Consider the following 23,671-nt stretch of genomic DNA (forward strand, 5'->3'; position numbering starts at 1 on the left):
AGACATTTTCTCTGCTTCTGTGCTGAAGGGTGTCTCCTTGTTGCAATCTATATTAAACCTGGATTGATTTACCTACGACTGCTCTCATTTTGTTCACCTGGAAGATTCCTTTACACCTGGTCCAGAGCTGTATGTGCATTGGCCAACCCATGGTGCCAAGACATGATAGCTATGCATTGAAATACTGTAGTTTAATCAATGAATCTCCATGCTCTTCTTGTCTGTAGTTCTTGTGGAGCAGGCTACACCCAAAGCTGCTTCTCGGAAACATTGCGTTGCTGCTAAGAAAGTCAGGTAAAGTAGTGATTCACCTAGCTAGTGCTGGAACAATTACTGTGTAACGAACGGTTATGGATGAAGACCGTCATGAAAATAAAATAACCGTCATAACAGTTAAAAACATAAACAGCTGACTGAAGACTGAAGATGGGACGGCATTCGTGCGGTTGAGTCCGTTTCAAAGATGGTGGATAAATTAAGATGGTTCATTCAGGCCGTTTACCATTGAAAAAAGTGGTCAGTTCCGGTCTGCTTAACGGGGTGGTTATCCCATAGACACCAATGCAATAGCAGCTGGGTCTGGTCTGCTTAGTTAATTGAATGTAATGTAACCAGAAAAAATGAGGGAGTGGGGTGTCTCACTTTTTTTGCTCTTTGCTGAAACATTGCCTAGGCAATGCCAACCACAATGCAGCAGCAGCACACATAGAAATATAATGAATAGAACAGACTTGGAACCTCTAACCCTGGCTATTTGAGTGGTAAACTCATGGGGACACTCGCAATGGCTGCCTGGTATTGTGATGCAATTTCCATGGTAATGTAGAATTTTCATTCAAATGATGTTAACTGATTTTGCTCAGGCAATGGAATGTTTTTTTGTTGTAATGTCAGCTGAGTTGAATCAACAAATATTTTACTTTCTGCTTTGTTCCTATGGGTACACTCGCAATGGCCGCCAGTCCACACATTATGCCATCATTGACTTGAATGGGGACACCCGTTCTATTAATTCAAATTCTATGGCAGCACATGCAGTCAGGAGCGGAGGAGAGTAGAAAATGTCCCAAAAATGTTTACGGTTATTATGGTGAACGCTGTCATTTGGCTGGCCAATTACAGTCATCCAAAATTCCATGACTGTCACAGCCCAACTTCCAGCCTACATAGCCTTGTAGTCTTAGGGTTCTATTCAATCTGTATCACTGAAGCATTACAGATTGCGCAATGTAAATGTATTGTCCAATTGAGCCGACATATGCAGCGTTTACCGTGAATGCAGTACTCACTAACCTGGGAACGTTGCCTTTAAATTTAAATCACGCTGTAATGCTGAACTTCAGCAATACTGCTGAACTTCAGCGATACTGCTTGAATAGTGCCCTTAATCCCATTTGCTCTGTCTAGTCATTCAATTGGACAAAATATGTTGATGTTAATTCTCTGATTCTCTCCCCTCTAGTGAACCAGTCCTTGTATTAAGCTCAGACAGTGATGACAGCTTTGAAAACTGTAAGTACCATACTGGTGTCTTGACTTCTGCATTGGGGAAGTAATGTTTTGATCATTACTACGTCATATTCTGAAACCCAATGAGGCTTCAGAATTATTTATTGAAACAATGTTGTATGTCATTTCGAATGGGTGTTTGTCATGTCTAATTTGGTGTGTCATTTCTAAGTCAAAGAACAGTATTGTTTCTGACTGTCCAGGGCCCGGTTTCCTAAATGGATCTTAAGGCTAAGTTCATTGTTAGAATCTTCGTAGGAGCATTGTTAAATCTCAGAGCTTTTTCCCAAAACCATCGTTACTATAGTTGTACTTGAAAATGCTCATTATTTACTGACTGCGCTCAACCACTCGTAGAACAGCAAAATGCGTCGTTTGATGTTGAAATCAATTTCATGTTCATTCAATTTAGTTTTATTTTGCTATTTGGCTACTGTCTGTCATTTTTGCCTCAATATATTTCATAATGTGTAGCGTAACGTACCACATCTTGATTTAGTGCATTATTATAGGGTAAGCATTAGAATAAACCGCCTCAATATTTGCAGCCATAGGTGAGAATCTCTTTAGGAGCTGAACCGTCATCGGTATTGTGAAATAATTATAGTGTTAAGGTAAAATTTCAATGGAGAAAGCTGATCCGAGAGCATCGCTTCCTTTCTTTCGATCCTATCAGTATCGACACTTGCCTCAACGACCAACTTGTGAATGTTCTCTCTGCGTGGTGTTTTGGGAAACGCATGTTACATCTTAGGCAGTTGTAGGAAAGATGCATCATTAAAACACTCGTAAGCCTAAATTCCATCGCTACCGGGAAACCGGGCCCAGGTCCCTTCAATGTCTCCTTACTCATGTCGTTGTCCCCCATGATGAAATCGGGGAGGTGACTGTGGATCGGTCTCCGTCCGTTCTTACGTTAGCCTTAGCCACACGTGATATCTCAGACAGCACAGCACTGGCCTGATTTTGACGAAACTCTGGTGAATGATGCGTCTTGTCATAGAGATCCGGCATTTACAAAATGTACAAAATTACACTGATTGACCCAAGGCGGGAGCTATAGTAATTAACGGACATTTGTGAGTAACAGCAGAGGAAGAGGTATAACTGCGGCTGCATCATTCGTGGGGATGACATGTTTACTGTTCCCTTGTCTCTCCTCTGGTGCCCCTGAAGTCCTGAGCCATATGAAAACTCCCAAGCCTAAGCCCAAGGAAGCAGAGCATGGCAGTGAAGACAGGTACAGTGGTTCCAACCTCTCTTACCATGACTATGGTCCCTATCGTGTGTTAAATACTCAGGTTTATCTCCTGTTTTGTCCTCAGCCTCAGAAACTTCATTGTCCACAGCTTTTCCTCTGATGATGACTTTGTTGTCGAGAAGAAAAAAACACCTACCTCCAAAGGTAACATTGAGTGCATCCCTAATGGCAACCTATTCCCTATGTAGTGCACTACTTTTGACCAGGGCGCATAGGGCTCTATTCAAAGGTAGTGGACTACATAGGGAATAGGGTGCCATTTGATACTCAGACATTGACTGTCATCATACATGCTTGTAATTAACTGAAATCTGTTTCTAAGAAGTTCTTTCTGCTCGATTTCAGTTCAGCACTGTGATGACTTTTCTTTGCATAGCCAGAATTGAAGTAATACCCAGGAAGCCTTGGTTAAAATGATATATTGTCACGGCTAAGAGGAGTTGTTAGGCTGAAAGCATTACCTACTCAACAGTCACTGTCTGTTTTGTTTAACTCATGGATATATTATGATTCAGTCCCAACAAAAAGACACATTTGATCTGTCTTCTACAGGTGCGTTTAAGACCCCTAAGCTGTCCTCCTCCCAGCCCCCAGTCAGAAGACCCCTAAGCTGTCATCCTCCCAGCCCCCAGTCAGAAGACCCCTAAGCTGTCATCCTCCCAACCCCCAGTCAGAAGACCCCTAAGCTGTCATCCTCCCAGCCCCCAGTCAGAAGACCCCTAAGCTGTCATCCTCCCAGCCCCCAGTCAGAAGACCCCTGTCCCAGTGTGACTCCCCAGTTTTCCTCAGCGACAATGAAGAAGATGATGGTATCGTGATGAAGAGCACATGGAGGACGCGCCACCCTGTGCGCAAGCCGCCGTCGTCACGGACGCACAAGGTCAAAGTTCCACAAAGTAACCAGGAGGACAACATCTTCTTTCCCTTGTCCTCCCCTCCTCCTCTGCCCTCCCTCTCTCCCAGCACTCTTCCTCTCCCCTCTTCCTCCTTCACACCTTCCCCGGCCCCCCTTCCACAGCGGGCCCACTCAGCCGCGTCGAAGCTGGAGGACTCAGCCAGCTCAGAGGAGGAGTTCCTCAGCTTACTGGACAGAATTAAGAAAAACCACAAGGCCGGCAACACCCCAACACCTAAACACAACACAGGTAACACCCCAACACCTAAACATAACACAGGCAACACCCCGACACCTAAACATAACACAGGCAACACCCCAACACCTAAACATAACACAGGCAACACCCCAACACCTAAACATAACACAGGCAACACCCCAACACCTAAACATAACACAGGCAACACCCCAACACCTAAACATAACACAGGCAACACCCCAACACCTAAACATAACACAGGCAACACCCCAACACCTAAACATAACACAGGTAACACCCCAACACCTAAACATAACACAGGTAACACCCCAACACAAACAGGTAACACCCCAACACCTAAACATAACACAGGCAACACCCCAACACCTAAACATAACACAGGTAACACCCCAACACAAACAGGTAACATCCCAACACCTAAACATAACACAGGTAACACCCCAACACCTAAACATAACACAGGTAACAGAGGTAACATCCCAACACCTAAACATAACACAGGTAACACCCCAACACAAACAGGTAACACCCCAACACCTAAACATAACACAGGCAACACCCCAACACAAACAGGTAACATCCCAACACCTAAACATAACACAGGTAACACCCCAACACAAACAGGTAACACCCCAACACCTAAACATAACACAGGTAACACCCCAACACAAACAGGTAACATCCCAACACCTAAACATAACACAGGTAACACCCCAACACAAACAGGTAACATCCCAACACCTAAACACAACACAGGTAACACCCCAACACAAACAGGTAACATCCCAACACCTAAACATAACACAGGTAACACCCTTACACCTAAACATAACACAGGTAACACCCCAACACAAACAGGTAACATCCCAACACCTAAACATAACACAGGTAACACCCCTACACCTAAACATAACACAGGTAACACCCCAACACAAACAGGTAACATCCCTACACCTAAACATAACACAGGTAACACCCCAACACAAACAGGTAACACCCCAACACCTAAACATAACACAGGTAACACCCCAACACCCCAACACAACACAGGCAACACCCCAACACCTAAACATAACACAGGTAACACCCCAACACAACACAGGCAACACCCCAACACCTAAACATAACACAGGCAACACCCCAACACCTAAACATAACACAGGCAACACCCCAACACCTAAACATAACACAGGCAACACCCCAACACCTAAACATAACACAGGCAACACCCCAACACCTAAACATAACACAGGCAACACCCCAACACCTAAACATAACACAGGCAACACCCCAACACCTAAACATAACACAGGCAACACCCCAACACCTAAACATAACACAGGTAACACCCCAACACCTAAACATAACACAGGTAACACCCCAACACCTAAACATAACACAGGCAACACCCCAACACAACACAGGTAACACCCCAACACCTAAACATAACACAGGCAACACCCCAATACCTAAACATAACACAGGCAACACCCCAACACCTAAACATAACACAGGTAACACCCCAACACCTAAACATAACACAGGCAACACCCCAACACCTAAACACAACACAGATAACACCCCAACACCTAAACATAACACAGGTAACACCCCAACACAACACAGGCAACACCCCAACACCTAAACATAACACAGGCAACACCCCAACACCTAAACATAACACAGGTAACACCCCAACACAACACAGGCAACACCCCAACACCTAAACATAACACAGGCAACACCCCAACACCTAAACATAACACAGGCAACACCCCAACACCTAAACATAACACAGGCAACACCCCAACACCTAAACATAACACAGGCAACACCCCAACACCTAAACATAACACTGCTAACACCCCAACACCTAAACATAACACAGGTAACACCCCAACACCTAAACATAACACAGGTAACACCCCAACACCTAAACATAACACAGGCAACACCCCAACACCTAAACATAACACAGGCAACACCCCAACACCTAAACATAACACAGGCAACACCCCAACACCTAAACATAACACAGGCAACACCCCAACACCTAAACATAACACAGGCAACACCCCAACACCTAAACATAACACAGGCAACACCCCAACACCTAAACATAACACAGGCAACACCCCAACACCTAAACATAACACAGGCAACACCCCAACACCTAAACATAACACAGGTAACACCCCAACACCTAAACATAACACAGGTAACACCCCAACACAAACAGGTAACACCCCAACACCTAAACATAACACAGGCAACACCCCAACACCTAAACATAACACAGGTAACACCCCAACACAAACAGGTAACATCCCAACACCTAAACATAACACAGGTAACACCCCAACACCTAAACATAACACAGGTAACAGAGGTAACATCCCAACACCTAAACATAACACAGGTAACACCCCAACACAAACAGGTAACACCCCAACACCTAAACATAACACAGGCAACACCCCAACACAAACAGGTAACATCCCAACACCTAAACATAACACAGGTAACACCCCAACACAAACAGGTAACATCCCAACACCTAAACATAACACAGGTAACACCCCAACACAAACAGGTAACACCCCAACACCTAAACATAACACAGGTAACACCCCAACACAAACAGGTAACATCCCAACACCTAAACATAACACAGGTAACACCCCAACACAAACAGGTAACATCCCAACACCTAAACATAACACAGGTAACACCCCAACACAAACAGGTAACATCCCAACACCTAAACATAACACAGGTAACACCCTTACACCTAAACATAACACAGGTAACACCCCAACACAAACAGGTAACATCCCAACACCTAAACATAACACAGGTAACACCCCTACACCTAAACATAACACAGGTAACACCCCAACACAAACAGGTAACATCCCTACACCTAAACATAACACAGGTAACACCCCAACACAAACAGGTAACACCCCAACACCTAAACATAACACAGGTAACACCCCAACACCCCAACACAACACAGGCAACACCCCAACACCTAAACATAACACAGGTAACACCCCAACACAACACAGGCAACACCCCAACACCTAAACATAACACAGGCAACACCCCAACACCTAAACATAACACAGGCAACACCCCAACACCTAAACATAACACAGGCAACACCCCAACACCTAAACATAACACAGGCAACACCCCAACACCTAAACATAACACAGGCAACACCCCAACACCTAAACATAACACTGCTAACACCCCAACACCTAAACATAACACAGGTAACACCCCAACACCTAAACATAACACAGGTAACACCCCAACACCTAAACATAACACAGGCAACACCCCAACACCTAAACATAACACAGGCAACACCCCAACACCTAAACATAACACAGGCAACACCCCAACACCTAAACATAACACAGGCAACACCCCAACACCTAAACATAACACAGGTAACACCCCTACACCTAAACATAACACAGGTAACACCCCAACACAAACAGGTAACATCCCTACACCTAAACATAACACAGGTAACACCCCAACACAAACAGGTAACACCCCAACACCTAAACATAACACAGGTAACACCCCAACACCCCAACACAACACAGGCAACACCCCAACACCTAAACATAACACAGGTAACACCCCAACACAACACAGGCAACACCCCAACACCTAAACATAACACAGGCAACACCCCAACACCTAAACATAACACAGGCAACACCCCAACACCTAAACATAACACAGGCAACACCCCAACACCTAAACATAACACAGGCAACACCCCAACACCTAAACATAACACAGGCAACACCTAAACATAACACAGGCAACACCCCAACACCTAAACATAACACAGGCAACACCCCAACACCTAAACATAACACAGGTAACACCCCAACACCTAAACATAACACAGGTAACACCCCAACACCTAAACATAACACAGGCAACACCCCAACACAACACAGGTAACACCCCAACACCTAAACATAACACAGGCAACACCCCAACACCTAAACATAACACAGGCAACACCCCAACACCTAAACATAACACAGGTAACACCCCAACACCTAAACATAACACAGGTAACACCCCAACACCTAAACATAACACAGGCAACACCCCAACACAACACAGGTAACACCCCAACACCTAAACATAACACAGGCAACACCCCAATACCTAAACATAACACAGGCAACACCCCAACACCTAAACATAACACAGGTAACACCCCAACACCTAAACATAACACAGGCAACACCCCAACACCTAAACACAACACAGATAACACCCCAACACCTAAACATAACACAGGTAACACCCCAACACAACACAGGCAACACCCCAACACCTAAACATAACACAGGCAACACCCCAACACCTAAACATAACACAGGTAACACCCCAACACAACACAGGCAACACCCCAACACCTAAACATAACACAGGCAACACCCCAACACCTAAACATAACACAGGCAACACCCCAACACCTAAACATAACACAGGCAACACCCCAACACCTAAACATAACACAGGCAACACCCCAACACCTAAACATAACACTGCTAACACCCCAACACCTAAACATAACACAGGTAACACCCCAACACCTAAACATAACACAGGTAACACCCCAACACCTAAACATAACACAGGCAACACCCCAACACCTAAACATAACACAGGCAACACCCCAACACCTAAACATAACACAGGCAACACCCCAACACCTAAACATAACACAGGCAACACCCCAACACCTAAACATAACACAGGCAACACCCCAACACCTAAACATAACACAGGCAACACCCCAACACCTAAACATAACACAGGCAACACCCCAACACCTAAACATAACACAGGCAACACCCCAACACCTAAACATAACACAGGCAACACCCCAACACCTAAACATAACACAGGCAACACCCCAACACCTAAACATAACACAGGCAACACCCCAACACCTAAACATAACACAGGCAACACCCCAACACCTAAACATAACACAGGCAACACCTAAACATAACACAGGCAACACCCCAACACCTAAACATAACACAGGCAACACCCCAACACCTAAACATAACACAGGCAACACCCCAACACCTAAACATAACACAGGTAACACCCCAACACAAACAGGTAACACCCCAAAACCTAAACATAACACAGGCAACACCCCAACACCTAAACATGACACAGGTAACACCCCAACACCTAAACATAACACAGGTAACACCCCAACACCTAAACATAACACAGGTAACACCCCAACACCCAAACATAACACATGCAACACCCCAACACAACACAGGTAACTCATATATTTCTGTTCAGACAGTTTCCACCCACAAGGCTTCTGCCAGCTGTGGTCTTTAATTGGTACTTTTCCTTTTTTGTTTCTATATCATGTAATCTCATTGGCTGCTTCCTCGTGTGTGAATCCAGGGCCCAATCAGAAGCCCCTTCTGTCAGCTCCACGGCCCAAAGCTTTGAAAGAGGCGGGCCCTCGGCTGGTAGGGAGAACACCATTGGATCTGAAGACTGCGGTGTGGCCGCTCGTCACTAAACCCACAGTTTCCCAGACGGAAACCAGACTCCAGACCAGCAGCCTTTCCTCCTCCAGGTAATATTGAACAGGGCCTAGGGCAGGGTGTAGATCAATACTCTACTGAACAGGGCCTAGGGCAGGGTGTAGATCAATACTCTACTGAACAGGGCCTAGGGCAGGGTGTAGATCAATACTCTACTGAACAGGGCCTAGGGCAGGGTGTAGATCAATACTCTATTGAACAGGGCCTAGGGCAGGGTGTAGATCAATACTCTACTGAACAGGGCCTAGGGCAGGGTGTAGGTCAATACTCTACTGAACAGGGCCTAGGGCAGGGTGTAGATCAATACTCTATTGAACAGGGCCTAGGGCAGGGTGTAGATCAATACTCTATTGAACAGGGCCTAGGGCAGGATGTAGATCAATACTCTACTGAACAGGGCCTAGGGCAGGGTGTAGATCAATACTCTATTGAACAGGGCCTAGGGCAGGATGTAGATCAATACTCTATTGAACAGGGCCTAGGGCAGGATGTAGATCAATACTCTACTGAACAGGGCCTAGGGCAGGGTGTAGATCAATACTCTACTGAACAGGGCCTAGGGCAGGGTGTAGATCAATACTCTACTGAACAGGGCCTAGGGCAGGGTGTAGATCAATACTCCATTGAACAGGGCCTAGGGCATGATGTAGATCAATACTCTACTGAACAGGGCCTAGGGCAGGATGTAGATCAATACTCTACTGAACAGGGCCTAGGGCAGGGTGTAGATCAATACTCCATTGAACAGGGCCTAGGGCATGATGTAGATCAATACTCTACTGAACAGGGCCTAGGGCAGGATGTAGATCAATACTCTACTGAACAGGGCCTAGGGCAGGGTGTAGATCAATACTCCATTGAACAGGGCCTAGGGCATGATGTAGATCAATACTCTACTGAACAGGGCCTAGGGCAGGATGTAGATCAATACTCTACTGAACAGGGCCTAGGGCAGGGTGTAGATCAATACTCTACTGAACAGGGCCTAGGGCAGGGTGTAGATCAATACTCTACTGAACAGGGCCTAGGGCAGGGTGTAGATCAATACTCCACTGAACAGGGCCTAGGGCAGGATGTAGATCAATACTCTATTGAACAGGCCCTAGGGCAGGATGTAGATCAATACTCTACTGAACAGGGCCTAGGGCAGGGTGTAGGTCAATACTCTACTGAACAGGGCCTAGGGCAGGATGTAGATCAATACTCCATTGAACAGGGCCTAGGGCATGATGTAGATCAATACTCTACTGAACAGGGCCTAGGGCAGGATGTAGATCAATACTCTACTGAACAGGGCCTAGGGCAGGGTGTAGATCAATACTCCATTGAACAGGGCCTAGGGCATGATGTAGATCAATACTCTACTGAACAGGGCCTAGGGCAGGGTGTAGATCAATACTCTACTGAACAGGGCCTAGGGCAGGGTGTAGATCAATACTCTACTGAACAGGGCCTAGGGCAGGGTGTAGATCAATACTCCACTGAACAGGGCCTAGGGCAGGATGTAGATCAATACTCTATTGAACAGGCCCTAGGGCAGGATGTAGATCAATACTCTACTGAACAGGGCCTAGGGCAGGGTGTAGATCAATACTCTACTGAACAGGGCCTAGGGCAGGATGTAGATCTATACTCTACTGAACAGGGCCTAGGGCAGGGTGTAGATCAATACTCTACTGAACAGGGCCTAGGGCAGGATGTAGATCAATACTCTATTGAACAGGGCCTAGGGCAGGGTGTAGATCAATACTCTACTGAACAGGGCCTAGGGCAGGATGTAGATCAATACTCTACTGAACAGGGCCTAGGGCAGGGTGTAGATCAATACTCTACTGAACAGGGCCTAGGGCAGGGTGTAGATCAATATTCCATTGAACAGGGCCTAGGGCGGGGTGTAGATCAATACTCTACTGAACAGGGCCTAGGGCATGATGTAGATCAATACTCTACTGAACAGGGCCTAGGGCAGGATGTAGATCTATACTCTACTGAACAGGGCCTAGGGCAGGATGTAGATCAATACTCTACTGAACAGGGCCTAGGGCAGGGTGTAGATCAATACTTAATTGAACAGGGCCTAGGGCATGATGTAGATCAATACTATACTGAACAGGGCCTAGGGCAGGGTGTAGATCAATACTCTACTGAACAGGGCCTAGGGCAGGATGTAGATCAATACTCTACTGAACAGGGCCTAGGGCAGGGTGTAGATCAATACTCCACTGAACAGGGCCTAGGGCAGGATGTAGATCAATACTCTATTGAACAGGCCCTAGGGCAGGGTGTAGATCAATACTATACTGAACAGGGCCTAGGGCAGGGTGTAGATCAATACTCTACTGAACAGGGCCTAGGGCAGGATGTAGATCAATACTCTACTGAACAGGGCCTAGGGCAGGGTGTAGATCAATACTCCACTGAACAGGGCCTAGGGCAGGATGTAGATCAATACTCTATTGAACAGGCCCTAGGGCAGGGTGTAGATCAATACTCTACTGAACAGGGCCTAGGGCAGGATGTAGATCAATACTCTACTGAACAGGGCCTAGGGCAGGGTGTAGATCAATACTCTACTGAACAGGGCCTAGGGCAGGGTGTAGATCAATACTCTACTGAACAGGGCCTAAGGCAGGGTGTAGATCAATACTCTACTGAACAGGGCCTAGGGCAGGATGTAGATCAATACTCTACTGAACAGGGCCTAGGGCAGGGTGTAGATCAATACTCTACTGAACAGGGCCTAGGGCAGGGTGTAGATCAATACTATACTGAACAGGGCCTAGGGCAGGGTGTAGATCAATACTCTACTGAACAGGGCCTAGGGCAGGATGTAGATCAATACTCTACTGAACAGGGCCTAGGGCAGGGTGTAGATCAATACTATACTGAACAGGGCCTAGGGCAGGGTGTAGATCAATACTCTACTGAACAGGGCCTAGGGCAGGGTGTAGATCAATACTATACTGAACAGGGCCTAGGGCAGGGTGTAGATCAATACTCTACTGAACAGGGCCTAGGGCAGGATGTAGATCAATACTCTACTGAACAGGGCCTAGGGCAGGGTGTAGATCAATACTCCATTGAACAGGGCCTAGGGCATGATGTAGATCAATACTCTACTGAACAGGGCCAAGGGCAGGGTGTAGATCAATAGGCTGTGTTTCTGTCCTCAGTGTGTCAGCAGTGTGTTAGACTCCAGACTGTGTTTCTGTCCTCAGTGTGTCAGCAGTGTGTTAGACTCCAGGCTGTGTTTCTGTTCTCAGTGTCAGCAGCAGTGTGTTAGACTCCAGGCTGTGTTTCTGTCCTCAGTGTGTCAGCAGTTTTTTAGACTCCAGGCTGTGTTTCTCTCCTCAGTGTGTCAGCAGCAGTGTGTTAGACTCCAGGCTGTGTTTCTCTCCTCAGTGTGTCAGCAGTGTGTTAGACTCCAGGCTGTGTTTCTCCCCTCAGTGTGTCAGAAGTGTGTATGACTCCAGGCTGTGTTTCTCTCCTCAGTGTGTCAGCAGCAGTGTGTTAGACTCCAGGCTGTGTTTCTCCCCTCAGTGTGTCAGCAGTGTGTTAGACTCCAGGCTGTGTTTCTCTCCTCAGTGTGTCAGCAGCAGTGTGTTACACTCCAGACTGTGTTTCTCTCCTCATAGTGTCAGCAGTGTGTTAGACTCCAGGCTGTGTTTCTCTCCTCAGAGTGTCAGCAGTGTGTTAGACTCCAGGCTGTGTTTCTCTCCTCAGAGTGTCAGCAGCAGTGTGTTAGACTCCAGGCTGTGTTTCTCTCCTCAGTGTGTCAGCAGCAGTGTGTTAGACTCCAGACTGTGTTTCTCTCCTCAGTGTGTCAGCAGTGTGTTAGACTCCAGGCTGTGTTTCTGTCCTCAGTGTGTCAGCAGCAGTGTGTTAGACTCCAGGCTGTGTTTCTCTCCTCAGTGTGTCAGCAGCAGTGTGTTAGACTCAAGACTGTGTTTCTCTCCTCAGTGTGTCAGCAGTGTGTTAGACTCCAGACTGTGTTTCTCTCCTCAGTGTGTCAGCAGTGTGTTAGACTCCAGACTGTGTTTCTCCCCTCAGTGTGTCAGCAGTGTGTATGACTCCAGGCTGTGTTTCTCTCCTCAGAGTGTCAGCAGCAGTGTGTTAGACTCCAGACTGTGTTTCTCTCCTCAGTGTGTCAGCAGTGTGTTAGACTCCAGGCTGTGTTTCTCTCCTCAGTGTGTCAGCAGCAGTGTGTTAGACTCCAGGCTGTGTTTCTGTCCTCAGTGTGTCAGCAGTGTGTTAGACTCCAGGCTGTGTTTCTCTCCTCAGAGTGTCAGCGGTGTGTATGACTCCAGGCTGTGTTTCTCTCCTCAGAGTGTCAGCAGCAGTGTGTTAGACTCCAGGCTGTGTTTCTCTCCTCAGTGTGTCAGCAGCATTGTGTTAGACTCCAGGCTGTGTTTCTCTCCTCAGAGTGTCAGCAGTGTGTTAGACTCCAGACTGTGTTTCTCTCCTCAGTGTGTCAGCAGTGTGTTAGACTCCAGGCTGTGTTTCTCTCCTCAGAGTGTCAGCAGCAGTGTGTTAGACTCCAGACTGTGTTTCTCTCCTCAGAGTGTCAGCAGTGTGTTAGACTCCAGGCTGTGTTTCTCTCCTCAGAGTGTCAGCAGTGTGTTAGACTCCAGGCTGTGTTTCTCTCCTCAGAGTGTCAGCAGCAGTGTGTTAGACTCCAGGCTGTGTTTCTCTCCTCAGAGTGTCAGCAGCAGTGTGTTAGACTCCAGGCTGTGTTTCTCTCCTCAGTGTGTCAGCAGCATTGTGTTAGACTCCAGGCTGTGTTTCTCTCCTCAGAGTGTCAGCAGTGTGTTAGACTCCAGACTGTGTTTCTCTCCTCAGTGTGTCAGCAGTGTGTTAGACTCCAGGCTGTGTTTCTCTCCTCAGAGTGTCAGCAGCAGTGTGTTAGACTCCAGGCTGTGTTTCTCTCCTCAGTGTGTCAGCAGTGTGTTAGACTCCAGACTGTGTTTCTCCCCTCGGTGTGTCAGCAGTGTGTATGACTCCAGGCTGTGTTTCTCTCCTCAGAGTGTCAGCAGCAGTGTGTTAGACTCCAGACTGTGTTTCTCTCCTCAGTGTGTCAGCAGTGTGTTAGACTCCAGGCTGTGTTTCTCTCCTCAGTGTGTCAGCAGCAGTGTGTTAGACTCCAGGCTGTGTTTCTCTCCTCAGAGTGTCAGCGGTGTGTATGACTCCAGGCTGTGTTTCTCTCCTCAGAGTGTCAGCAGCAGTGTGTTAGACTCCAGACTGTGTTTCTCTCCTCAGTGTGTCAGCAGTGTGTTAGACTCCAGGCTGTGTTTCTCTCCTAAGAGTGTCAGCAGCAGTGTGTTAGACTCCAGACTGTGTTTCTCTCCTCAGAGTGTCAGCAGCAGTGTGTTAGACTCCAGGCTGTGTTTCTCTCCTCAGTGTGTCAGCAGTGTGTTAGACTCCAGGCTGTGTTTCTCTCCTAAGAGTGTCAGCAGCAGTGTGTTAGACTCCAGGCTGTGTTTCTCTCCTCAGAGTGTCAGCAGCAGTGTGTTAGACTCCAGACTGTGTTTCTGTCCTCAGTGTGTCAGCAGCAGTGTGTTAGACTCCAGGCTGTGTTTCTCTCCTCAGAGTGTCAGCAGCAGTGTGTTAGACTCCAGGCTATGTTTCTCTCCTCAGTGTGTCAGCAGTGTGTTAGACTCCAGGCTGTGTTTCTCTCCTCAGTGTGTCAGCAGCAGTGTGTTAGACTCCAGACTGTGTTTCTCTCCTCAGTGTGTCAGCAGTGTGTTAGACTCCAGGCTGTGTTTCTCTCCTCAGTGTGTCAGCAGTGTGTTAGACTCCAGACTGTGTTTCTCTCCTAAGAGTGTCAGCAGCAGTGTGTTAGACTCCAGGCTGTGTTTCTCTCCTCAGAGTGTCAGCAGAAGTGTGTTAGACTCCAGACTGTGTTTCTCTCCTCAGTGTGTCAGCAGCAGTGTGTTAGACTCCAGACTGTGTTTCTCTCCTCAGTGTGTCAGCAGCAGTGTGTTAGACTCCAGGCTGTGTTTCTCTCCTCAGTGTGTCAGCAGCAGTGTGTTAGACTCCAGACTGTGTTTCTCTCCTAAGAGTGTCAGCAGCAGTGTGTTAGACTCCAGGCTGTGTTTCTCTCCTCAGTGTGTCAGCAGCAGTGTGTTAGACTCCAGGCTGTGTTTCTCTCCTCAGAGTGTCAGCAGAAGTGTGTTAGACTCCAGGCTGTGTTTCTCTCCTCAGTGTGTCAGCAGCAGTGTGTTAGACTCCAGGCTGGGTTTCTCTCCTCAGTGTGTCAGCAGCAGTGTGTTAGACTCCAGGCTGTGTTTCTCTCCTCAGTGTGTTAGACTCCAGGCTGTGTTTCTCTCCTCAGAGTGTCAGCAGCAGTGTGTTAGACTCCAGGCTTTGTTTCTCTCCTCAGAGTGTCAGCAGTGTGTTAGACTCCAGACTGTGTTTCTCTCCTCAGAGTGTCAGCAGCAGTGTGTTAGACTCCAGGCTTTGTTTCTCTCCTCAGAGTGTCAGCAGTGTGTTAGACTCCAGGCTGTGTTTCTCTCCTAAGAGTGTCAGCAGCAGTGTGTTAGACTCCAGACTGTGTTTCTCTCCTCAGAGTGTCAGCAGAAGTGTGTTAGACTCCAGACTGTGTTTCTCTCCTCAGTGTGTCAGCAGCAGTGTGTTAGACTCCAGACTGTGTTTCTCTCCTCAGTGTGTCAGCAGCAGTGTGTTAGACTCCAGGCTGGGTTTCTCTCCTCAGTGTGTCAGCAGCAGTGTGTTAGACTCCAGGCTGTGTTTCTCTCCTCAGTGTGTCAGCAACAGTGTGTTAGACTCCAGGCTGTGTTTCTCTCCTCAGAGTGTCAGCAGCAGTGTGTTAGACTCCAGGCTGGGTTTCTCTCCTCAGTGTGTCAGCAGCAGTGTGTTAGACTCCAGGCTGTGTTTCTCTCCTCAGTGTGTCAGCAACAGTGTGTTAGACTCCAGGCTTTGTTTCTCTCCTCAGAGTGTCAGCAGTGTGTTAGACTCCAGACTGTGTTTCTCTCCTCAGAGTGTCAGCAGCAGTGTGTTAGACTCCAGACTGTGTTTCTCTCCTCAGTGTGTCAGCAGTGTGTTAGACTCCAGGCTGTGTTTCTCCCCTCAGTGTGTCAGCAGCAGTGTGTTAGACTCCAGGCTGTGTTTCTCTCCTCAGTGTGTCAGCAGTGTGTTAGACTCCAGGCTGTGTTTCTCTCCTAAGAGTGTCAGCAGCAGTGTGTTAGACTCCAGACTGTGTTTCTCTCCTCAGTGTATCAGCAGTGTGTTAGACTCCAGGCTGTGTTTCTCTCCTAAGAGTGTCAGCAGCAGTGTGTTAGACTCCAGACTGTGTTTCTCTCCTCAGAGTGTCAGCAGCAGTGTGTTAGACTCCAGACTGTGTTTCTCTCCTCAGTGTGTCAGCAGTGTGTTAGACTCCAGGCTGTGTTTCTCTCCTAAGAGTGTCAGCAGCAGTGTGTTAGACTCCAGACTGTGTTTCTCTCCTCAGAGTGTTAGACTCCAGACTGTGTTTCTCTCCTCAGAGTGTCAGCAGCAGTGTGTATGACTCCAGGCTGTGTTTCTCTCCTCAGTGTGTCAGCAGTGTGTTAGACTCCAGGCTGTGTTTCTCCCCTCAGTGTGTCAGCAGTGTGTATGACTCCAGGCTGTGTTTCTCTCCTCAGTGTGTCAGCAGTGTGTTAGACTCCAGGCTGTGTTTCTCTCCTCAGAGTGTCAGCAGCAGTGTGTTAGACTCCAGGCTGTGTTTCTCTCCTCAGTGTGTCAGCAGTGTGTTAGACTCCAGGCTGTGTTTCTCTCCTCAGAGTGTCAGCAGTGTGTTAGACTCCAGGCTGTGTTTCTCTCCTCAGTGTGTCAGCAGCAGTGTGTTAGACTCCAGGCTGTGTTTCTCTCCTCAGTGTGTCAGCAGCAGTGTGTTAGACTCCAGGCTGTGTTTCTGTCCTCAGTGTGTCAGCAGCAGTGTGTTAGACTCCAGGCTGTGTTTCTCTCCTCAGAGTGTCAGCAGCAGTGTGTTAGACTCCAGGCTGTGTTTCTCTCCTCAGAGTGTCAGCAGCAGTGTGTATGACTCCAGGCTGTGTTTCTCTCCTCAGTGTGTCAGCAGCAGTGTGTTAGACTCCAGGCTGTGTTTCTCTCCTCAGAGTGTCAGCAGTGTGTTAGACTCCAGGCTGTGTTTCTCTCCTCAGAGTGTCAGCAGCAGTGTGTTAGACTCCAGGCTGTGTTTCTCTCCTCAGAGTGTCAGCAGCAGTGTGTTAGACTCCAGGCTGTGTTTCTCTCCTCAGAGTGTCAGCAGCAGTGTGTTAGACTCCAGGCTGTGTTTCTGTCCTCAGTGTGTCAGCAGCAGTGTGTTAGACTCCAGGCTGTGTTTCTCTCCTCAGTGTGTCAGCAGTGTGTTAGACTCCAGGCTGTGTTTCTCTCCTCAGAGTGTCAGCAGTGTGTTAGACTCCAGGCTGTGTTTCTCTCCTCAGTGTGTCAGCAGTGTGTTAGACTCCAGGCTGTGTTTCTCTCCTCAGAGTGTCAGCAGCGTGTTAGACTCCAGGCTGTGTTTCTCTCCTCAGAGTGTCAGCAGCGTGTTAGACTCCAGGCTGTGTTTCTGTCCTCAGTGTGTCAGCAGCAGTGTGTTAGACTCCAGGCTGTGTTTCTCTCCTCAGAGTGTCAGCAGCGTGTTAGACTCCAGGCTGTGTTTCTCTCCTCAGAGTGTCAGCAGCGTGTTAGACTCCAGGCTGTGTTTCTCTCCTCAGAGTGTCAGCAGCGTGTTAGACTCCAGGCTGTGTTTCTCTCCTCAGAGTGTCAGCAGTGTGTTAGACTCCAGGCTGTGTTTCTCTCCTCAGAGTGTCAGCAGTGTGTTAGACTCCAGGCTGTGTTTCTCTCCTCAGTGTGTCAGCAGCAGTGTGTTAAACTCCAGGCTGTGTTTCTCTCCCCAGTGTGTCAGCAGCAGTGTGTTAGACTCCAGGCTGTGTTTCTGTCCTCAGTGTGTCAGCAGCAGTGTGTTAGACTCCAGGCTGTGTTTCTCTCCTCAGTGTGTCAGCAGTGTGTTAGACTCCAGGCTGTGTTTCTCTCCTCAGAGTGTCAGCAGTGTGTTAGACTCCAGGCTGTGTTTCTCTCCTCAGAGTGTCAGCAGCAGTGTGTTAGACTCCAGGCTGTGTTTCTCTCCTCAGAGTGTCACCAGTGTGTTAGACTCCAGGCTGTGTTTCTCTCCTCAGAGTGTCACCAGTGTGTTAGACTCCAGGCTGTGTTTCTCTCCTCAGAGTGTCAGCAGCGTGTTAGACTCCAGGCTGTGTTTCTCTCCTCAGAGTGTCAGCAGCGTGTTAGACTCCAGGCTGTGTTTCTCTCCTCAGAGTGTCAGCAGTGTGTTAGACTCCAGACTGTGTTTCTGTCCTCAGTGTGTCAGCAGCAGTGTGTATGACTCCAGGCTGTGTTTCTCTCCTCAGTGTGTCAGCAGCAGTGTGTTAGACTCCAGGCTGTGTTTCTCTCCTCAGTGTGTCAGCAGCAGTGTGTTAGACTCCAGGCTGTGTTTCTCTCCTCAGTGTGTCAGCAGCAGTGTGTTAGACTCCAGGCTGTGTTTCTCTCCTCAGAGTGTCAGCAGCAGTGTGTTAGACTCCAGGCTGTGTTTCTCTCCTCAGTGTGTCAGCAGTGTGTTAGACTCCAGGCTGTGTTTCTCTCCTCAGTGTGTCAGCAGTGTGTTAGACTCCAGACTGTGTTTCTCTCCTCAGTGTGTCAGCAGCAGTGTGTTAGACTCCAGACTGTGTTTCTCTCCTCAGTGTGTCAGCAGCAGTGTGTATGACTCCAGGCTGTGTTTCTCTCCTCAGTGTGTCAGCAGCAGTGTGTATGACTCCAGGATGTTTCCTCCAGTCTCTGTCTGGACCAGGCTCCAGCTACAGCCGCAACTTCCAACAGACCAAGGAGGAGCTCACCAGGAAACTGTACTGCCTGTACAACACCAGCGTGTTCCACAGCAAGGTACACACACACACACACACACACACACACACACACATTTTAATCATACATAGGCTAGACAGTGTTAAACACACAGGTTATAAGCATACATGTACTGCCATATCACTTGGAGAGTGATAAAGATGCCATCTAATACAGTGTTTTGTGTTGACCTGAACCTTAACATTATGTGATCTGGGCTTGTCTTTTACCTCTTGTTACCTTTCTAACCTCTGTGCCCCAGCTGCCCAGTAACATGTCAGTGAGCTGTTTTACCTCTGGTTACCTTTCTAACCTCTGTGCCCCAGCTGCCCAGTAACATGTCAGTGAGCTGTTTTACCTCTTGTTACCTTTCTAACCTCTGTGCCCCAGCTGCCCAGTAACATGTCAGTGAGCTGGAATAAGAAGATGAGGAAGACTGCTGGCTACTGCATCACAGGGCAGGAGAGAGGAGGAGGGAACCGATACGCCCGCATCCAACTCTCTGAGAAGGTCTGTGACTCTGCAGGTAAGGCTTGGCCGGTTGAAGAACTAATGACATGAGATTAAATGTATGTTGTTATAACGTTGAAATTAGGTTCTGGTGTAAGTCATTTAAAGTCAAACTTGAATTTGTGCAGCCCGTGTCTGTATGATTAAACCTGGTTTAACATATCTCCTTCTTTCTCTCCCACCTTCCCTCATTCTCACCCATCCTCCCTCTCCTCTCTCTCCCTCTCCTCTCTCTCCCATTCCCTCTCTCCTCTCTCTCCCACTCCCTCTCTCCTCTCTCTCCCATTCCCTCTCCTCTTTCTCCCTCTCCTCTCTCTCCCATTCCCTCTCTCCCTCTCTCTCTCCCATTCCCTCTCTCCTCTCCTCTCTCTCCCATTCCCTCTCTCCTCTCTCTCCCTCTCCTCTCTCTCCCATTCCCTCTCTCCTCTCCTCTCTCTCCCATTCCCTCTCTCACTCTACCGTCTCATCCTCCCCCCGTCTCCCCCCCCGTCTCATCCTCCCCCCCGTCTCATCCTCCTCCCCCCCGTCTCATCCTCCTCCCCCCCGTCTCATCCCCCTCCCCCCGTCTCATCCCCCTCCCCCCCGTTTCATCCTCCTCCCCCCCGTCTCATCCCCCTCCCCCCCGTTTCATCCTCCTCCCCCCCGTCTCATCCTCCTCCCCCCCGTCTCATCCTCCCCCCCGTCTCATCCTCCTCCCCCCCGTCTCATCCTCCTCCCCCCCCGTCTCATCCCCCTCCCCCCGTCTCATCCCCCTCCCCCCCGTTTCATCCTCCTCCCCCCCGTTTCATCCTCCTCCCCCCCGTCTCATCCCCCTCCCCCCCGTTTCATCCTCCTCCCCCCCGTCTCATCCCCCTCCCCCCCGTTTCATCCTCCTCCCCCCCGTCTCATCCCCCTCCCCCCCGATTCATCCTCCTCCCCCCCGTCTCATCCCCCTCCCCCCGTTTCATCCTCCTCCCCCCCCGTCTCATCCTCCCCCTGTCTCATCCTCCCCCCGTCTCGTCCTCCCCCGTCTCATCCTCCCCCCGTCTCATCCTCCCCCGTCTCGTCCTCCCAGACCGTCTGCGTGACACGTTGGTCCATGAGATGTGCCACGCTGCCACCTGGTTGATCAACAGTGTGAGGGATGGGCACGGCCCCTTCTGGAAGCTGTACGCCCACAAGGCCACGCTGGCACACCCCGAGCTGCCCACGGTTACCCGCTGCCACGGCTACGACATTAACTACAAGTACCAGTACCAGTGCAGCCGCTGCAAAAACACGTAGGTCGACACTAACTTCCTGTCTGTCCCTGGCTTACACTTGAATACTGTTTTAGCGCTGCAAATGAAATGTCGTTTTGGGATTTTAAAGATGGATTTATTTAATCCAAGGAAACTGAGTCATTCCGTCAGATTAAGTAGTTGTCCTGTGTGGCTCAGCAGGGGTCAACAATATATACTCACTGTAGTAGTGTTAATCGCTTGGGATAAAAGTGTCTGCCAAATGGCATTATATTTTTGATATATTATTGCCTGAGACTTAAATTGAATATTCTCTTTCTCCCCCTACAGTATGTATTGTCATAGCTTATACTATCAAACTAGGTAGTTCAAGCCCTCAATCTAGCATGGATTCTCATGAATTGATGGCTAAACTCGAAGACCAATTGATGGCTAAACTCGAAAACCAATTGATGACTAAACTCGAAAACCAATTGATGGCTAAACTCGAAGACCAATTGATGGCTAAACTCGAAAACCAGTTGATGGCTAAACTCGAAAACCAATTGATGGCTAAACTCGAAAACCAATTGATGGCTAAACTCGAAAACCAATTGATGGCTAAACTCGAAAACCAATTGATGGCTAAACTCGAAAACCAATTGATGGCTAAACTCGAAAACCAATTGATGGCTAAACTCGAAAACCTATTGATGGCTAAACTGTTCTCATCTTCCTACCCTCTGTAGACTCGGTCGCCACTCTAAGTCTCTGGACACCCAGAGGTTTGTGTGTGCCCTCTGTACGGGTCAGCTGGTCCTACTCACCCCCGCCAAGACCCGGGCGCCCACACCCTTCGCCAACTTCGTCAAGGAGAACTATGGGAGCGTTCGCCAGGACCTGGTGGGTCAGAGCCACGGTGAGGTGATGAGGAAACTCAGTGTTGACTTCGCCACTAAGACCAAACTCAGCCAGAGCTGAGAGGGAGAAAGAGCGGGATCAGCTGTCCCTATACAAAAACTGTATCCTTGGCTTGAGGATTTTCACTGGTCTCACATTATTTGATAGGTGTGAAAGAGATGAGGTGGAATCATTCTGATGCAGTTGGAGGGTGTGGTTGCATGGACTTGGATTAGCCCTACAGTACTCTTGTCTCCTGGACTATAAAGCACTCAGGATATTAATAATAAGACATGTTTTTTGTTCAGGAGTAGCCGTAAAACCCTCCCTGAACATGCATCATTCTGTTAATTCCTTCTTGAAGGTTTCCACTGCTCTGATTTGAAGCAATGGTGGGATCCTTCTCTTTTAACCATCCTAATGTGTAAGATTAGTGGGATCTTCAAGTTGATAGGTCTGTCTTAAATACCTCTGTGTATGTATCAGGTTTTCAGAGGCAGTCTGTTGTCATTCCTTACGTCTCTAACTGGAGTCTCACCATTACAGTGAACTGAGCCAAGAGAAACACTGAACAGTGACTAAAGGCAACGTGAATCAGTCATACAGTACCTTTGGAAAGTATTCAGACCCCTGTTACGTGACAGCCTTATTCTAAAATGGATTCAATAAAACAATTTCCTCAGCAATCTACACACAATACCCCCTTTTTTTTTTTTTGCACATTTATTTAAAACAAAAAATCTATACCTTACTTACATAAGTATTCAGACCCTTAGCTCTGAGACTCGAAATTGAGCTCAGGTGCATCCTGTTTTTCCATTGATCATCCTTGAGATGTTTCTACAACTTGATTGGAGTCCACTCTGACAGAGCTCTAGAGTTCCTCCGTGGAGATGGGGGAACCTTCCAGAAGGACAACCATCTCTGCAGCACTCCACCAATTAGGCCTTTATGGTAGAGTGGCCAGACGGAAGCCACTCCTCAGTAAAAGGCACATGACAGCCCGCTTGGAGTTTGCCAAAAGGCACCTAAAGACAAGATTCTCTGGTCTGATGAAACCAAGATTGAACTCTTTGGCCTGAATGCCAAGCATCAGGTCTGGAGGAAACCTGGCACCATCCCTACGCTGAAGCATGGTGGTGGCAGCATCAACCTGTGGGGATGTTTTTCAGCAGCAGGGACAGGGAGACTAGTCAGGATCAAGGCAAAGATGAATGGAGCAAAGTACAGAGAGTTCCTTAATGAAAACCTGCTCCAGAACGCTCAGGACCTCAGACTTCGGGCAAAGGTTCACCTTCCAACAGGACAACGACCCTAAGCACACAGCCAAGACAACACAGGAGAGGCTTCGGGACAAGTCTCTGAATGTTCTTGAGTGGCCCAGCCAGAGCCCGGACTTGAACCCGATCAAACATCTCTGGAGAGACCTGAAAATAGCTGTGCAGCAATGCTCCCCATCCAATCCGACAGAGGACAGGTGTGCCAAGCTTGTAGCGTCATACCCAAGAAGACTTGAGGCTGTAATCGCTGCCAAAGGTGCTTCAACAAAGTACTGAGTAAAGGGTCTGAATACTTATGTAAATGTGATATTTCGGTTTTTTGTTTTTAATAAATTGGCAACATTTTCTAAAAATCAATTTTTGCTTTGTCATTATGGGGTAT

The 23,671-nt window shown here is 48.1% G+C and overlaps 1 protein-coding gene across 1 annotated transcript; it reads left to right on the forward strand.

Annotated features, from left to right (window-relative positions):
• Nucleotides 1-3,455: 3,455 nt before the first annotated feature.
• On the forward strand, nt 3,456-22,313 carry LOC311107265 (germ cell nuclear acidic protein-like; the record flags this gene model as incomplete). Its single annotated transcript, XM_084149745.1, has 6 exons — nt 3,456-3,915; nt 9,370-9,547; nt 19,289-19,439; nt 19,791-19,926; nt 20,965-21,169; nt 21,859-22,313. Coding segments are annotated over 6 exons (1,362 nt in total), but the record flags the coding sequence as incomplete, so codon positions are not given.
• Between the last annotated feature and the right edge of the window lie 1,358 nt (nt 22,314-23,671).

The sequence above is a fragment of the Coregonus lavaretus genome, assembly GCF_964263955.1.
Source record: "Coregonus lavaretus genome assembly, chromosome: 32".
Classification (NCBI taxonomy): domain Eukaryota; kingdom Metazoa; phylum Chordata; class Actinopteri; order Salmoniformes; family Salmonidae; genus Coregonus; species Coregonus lavaretus.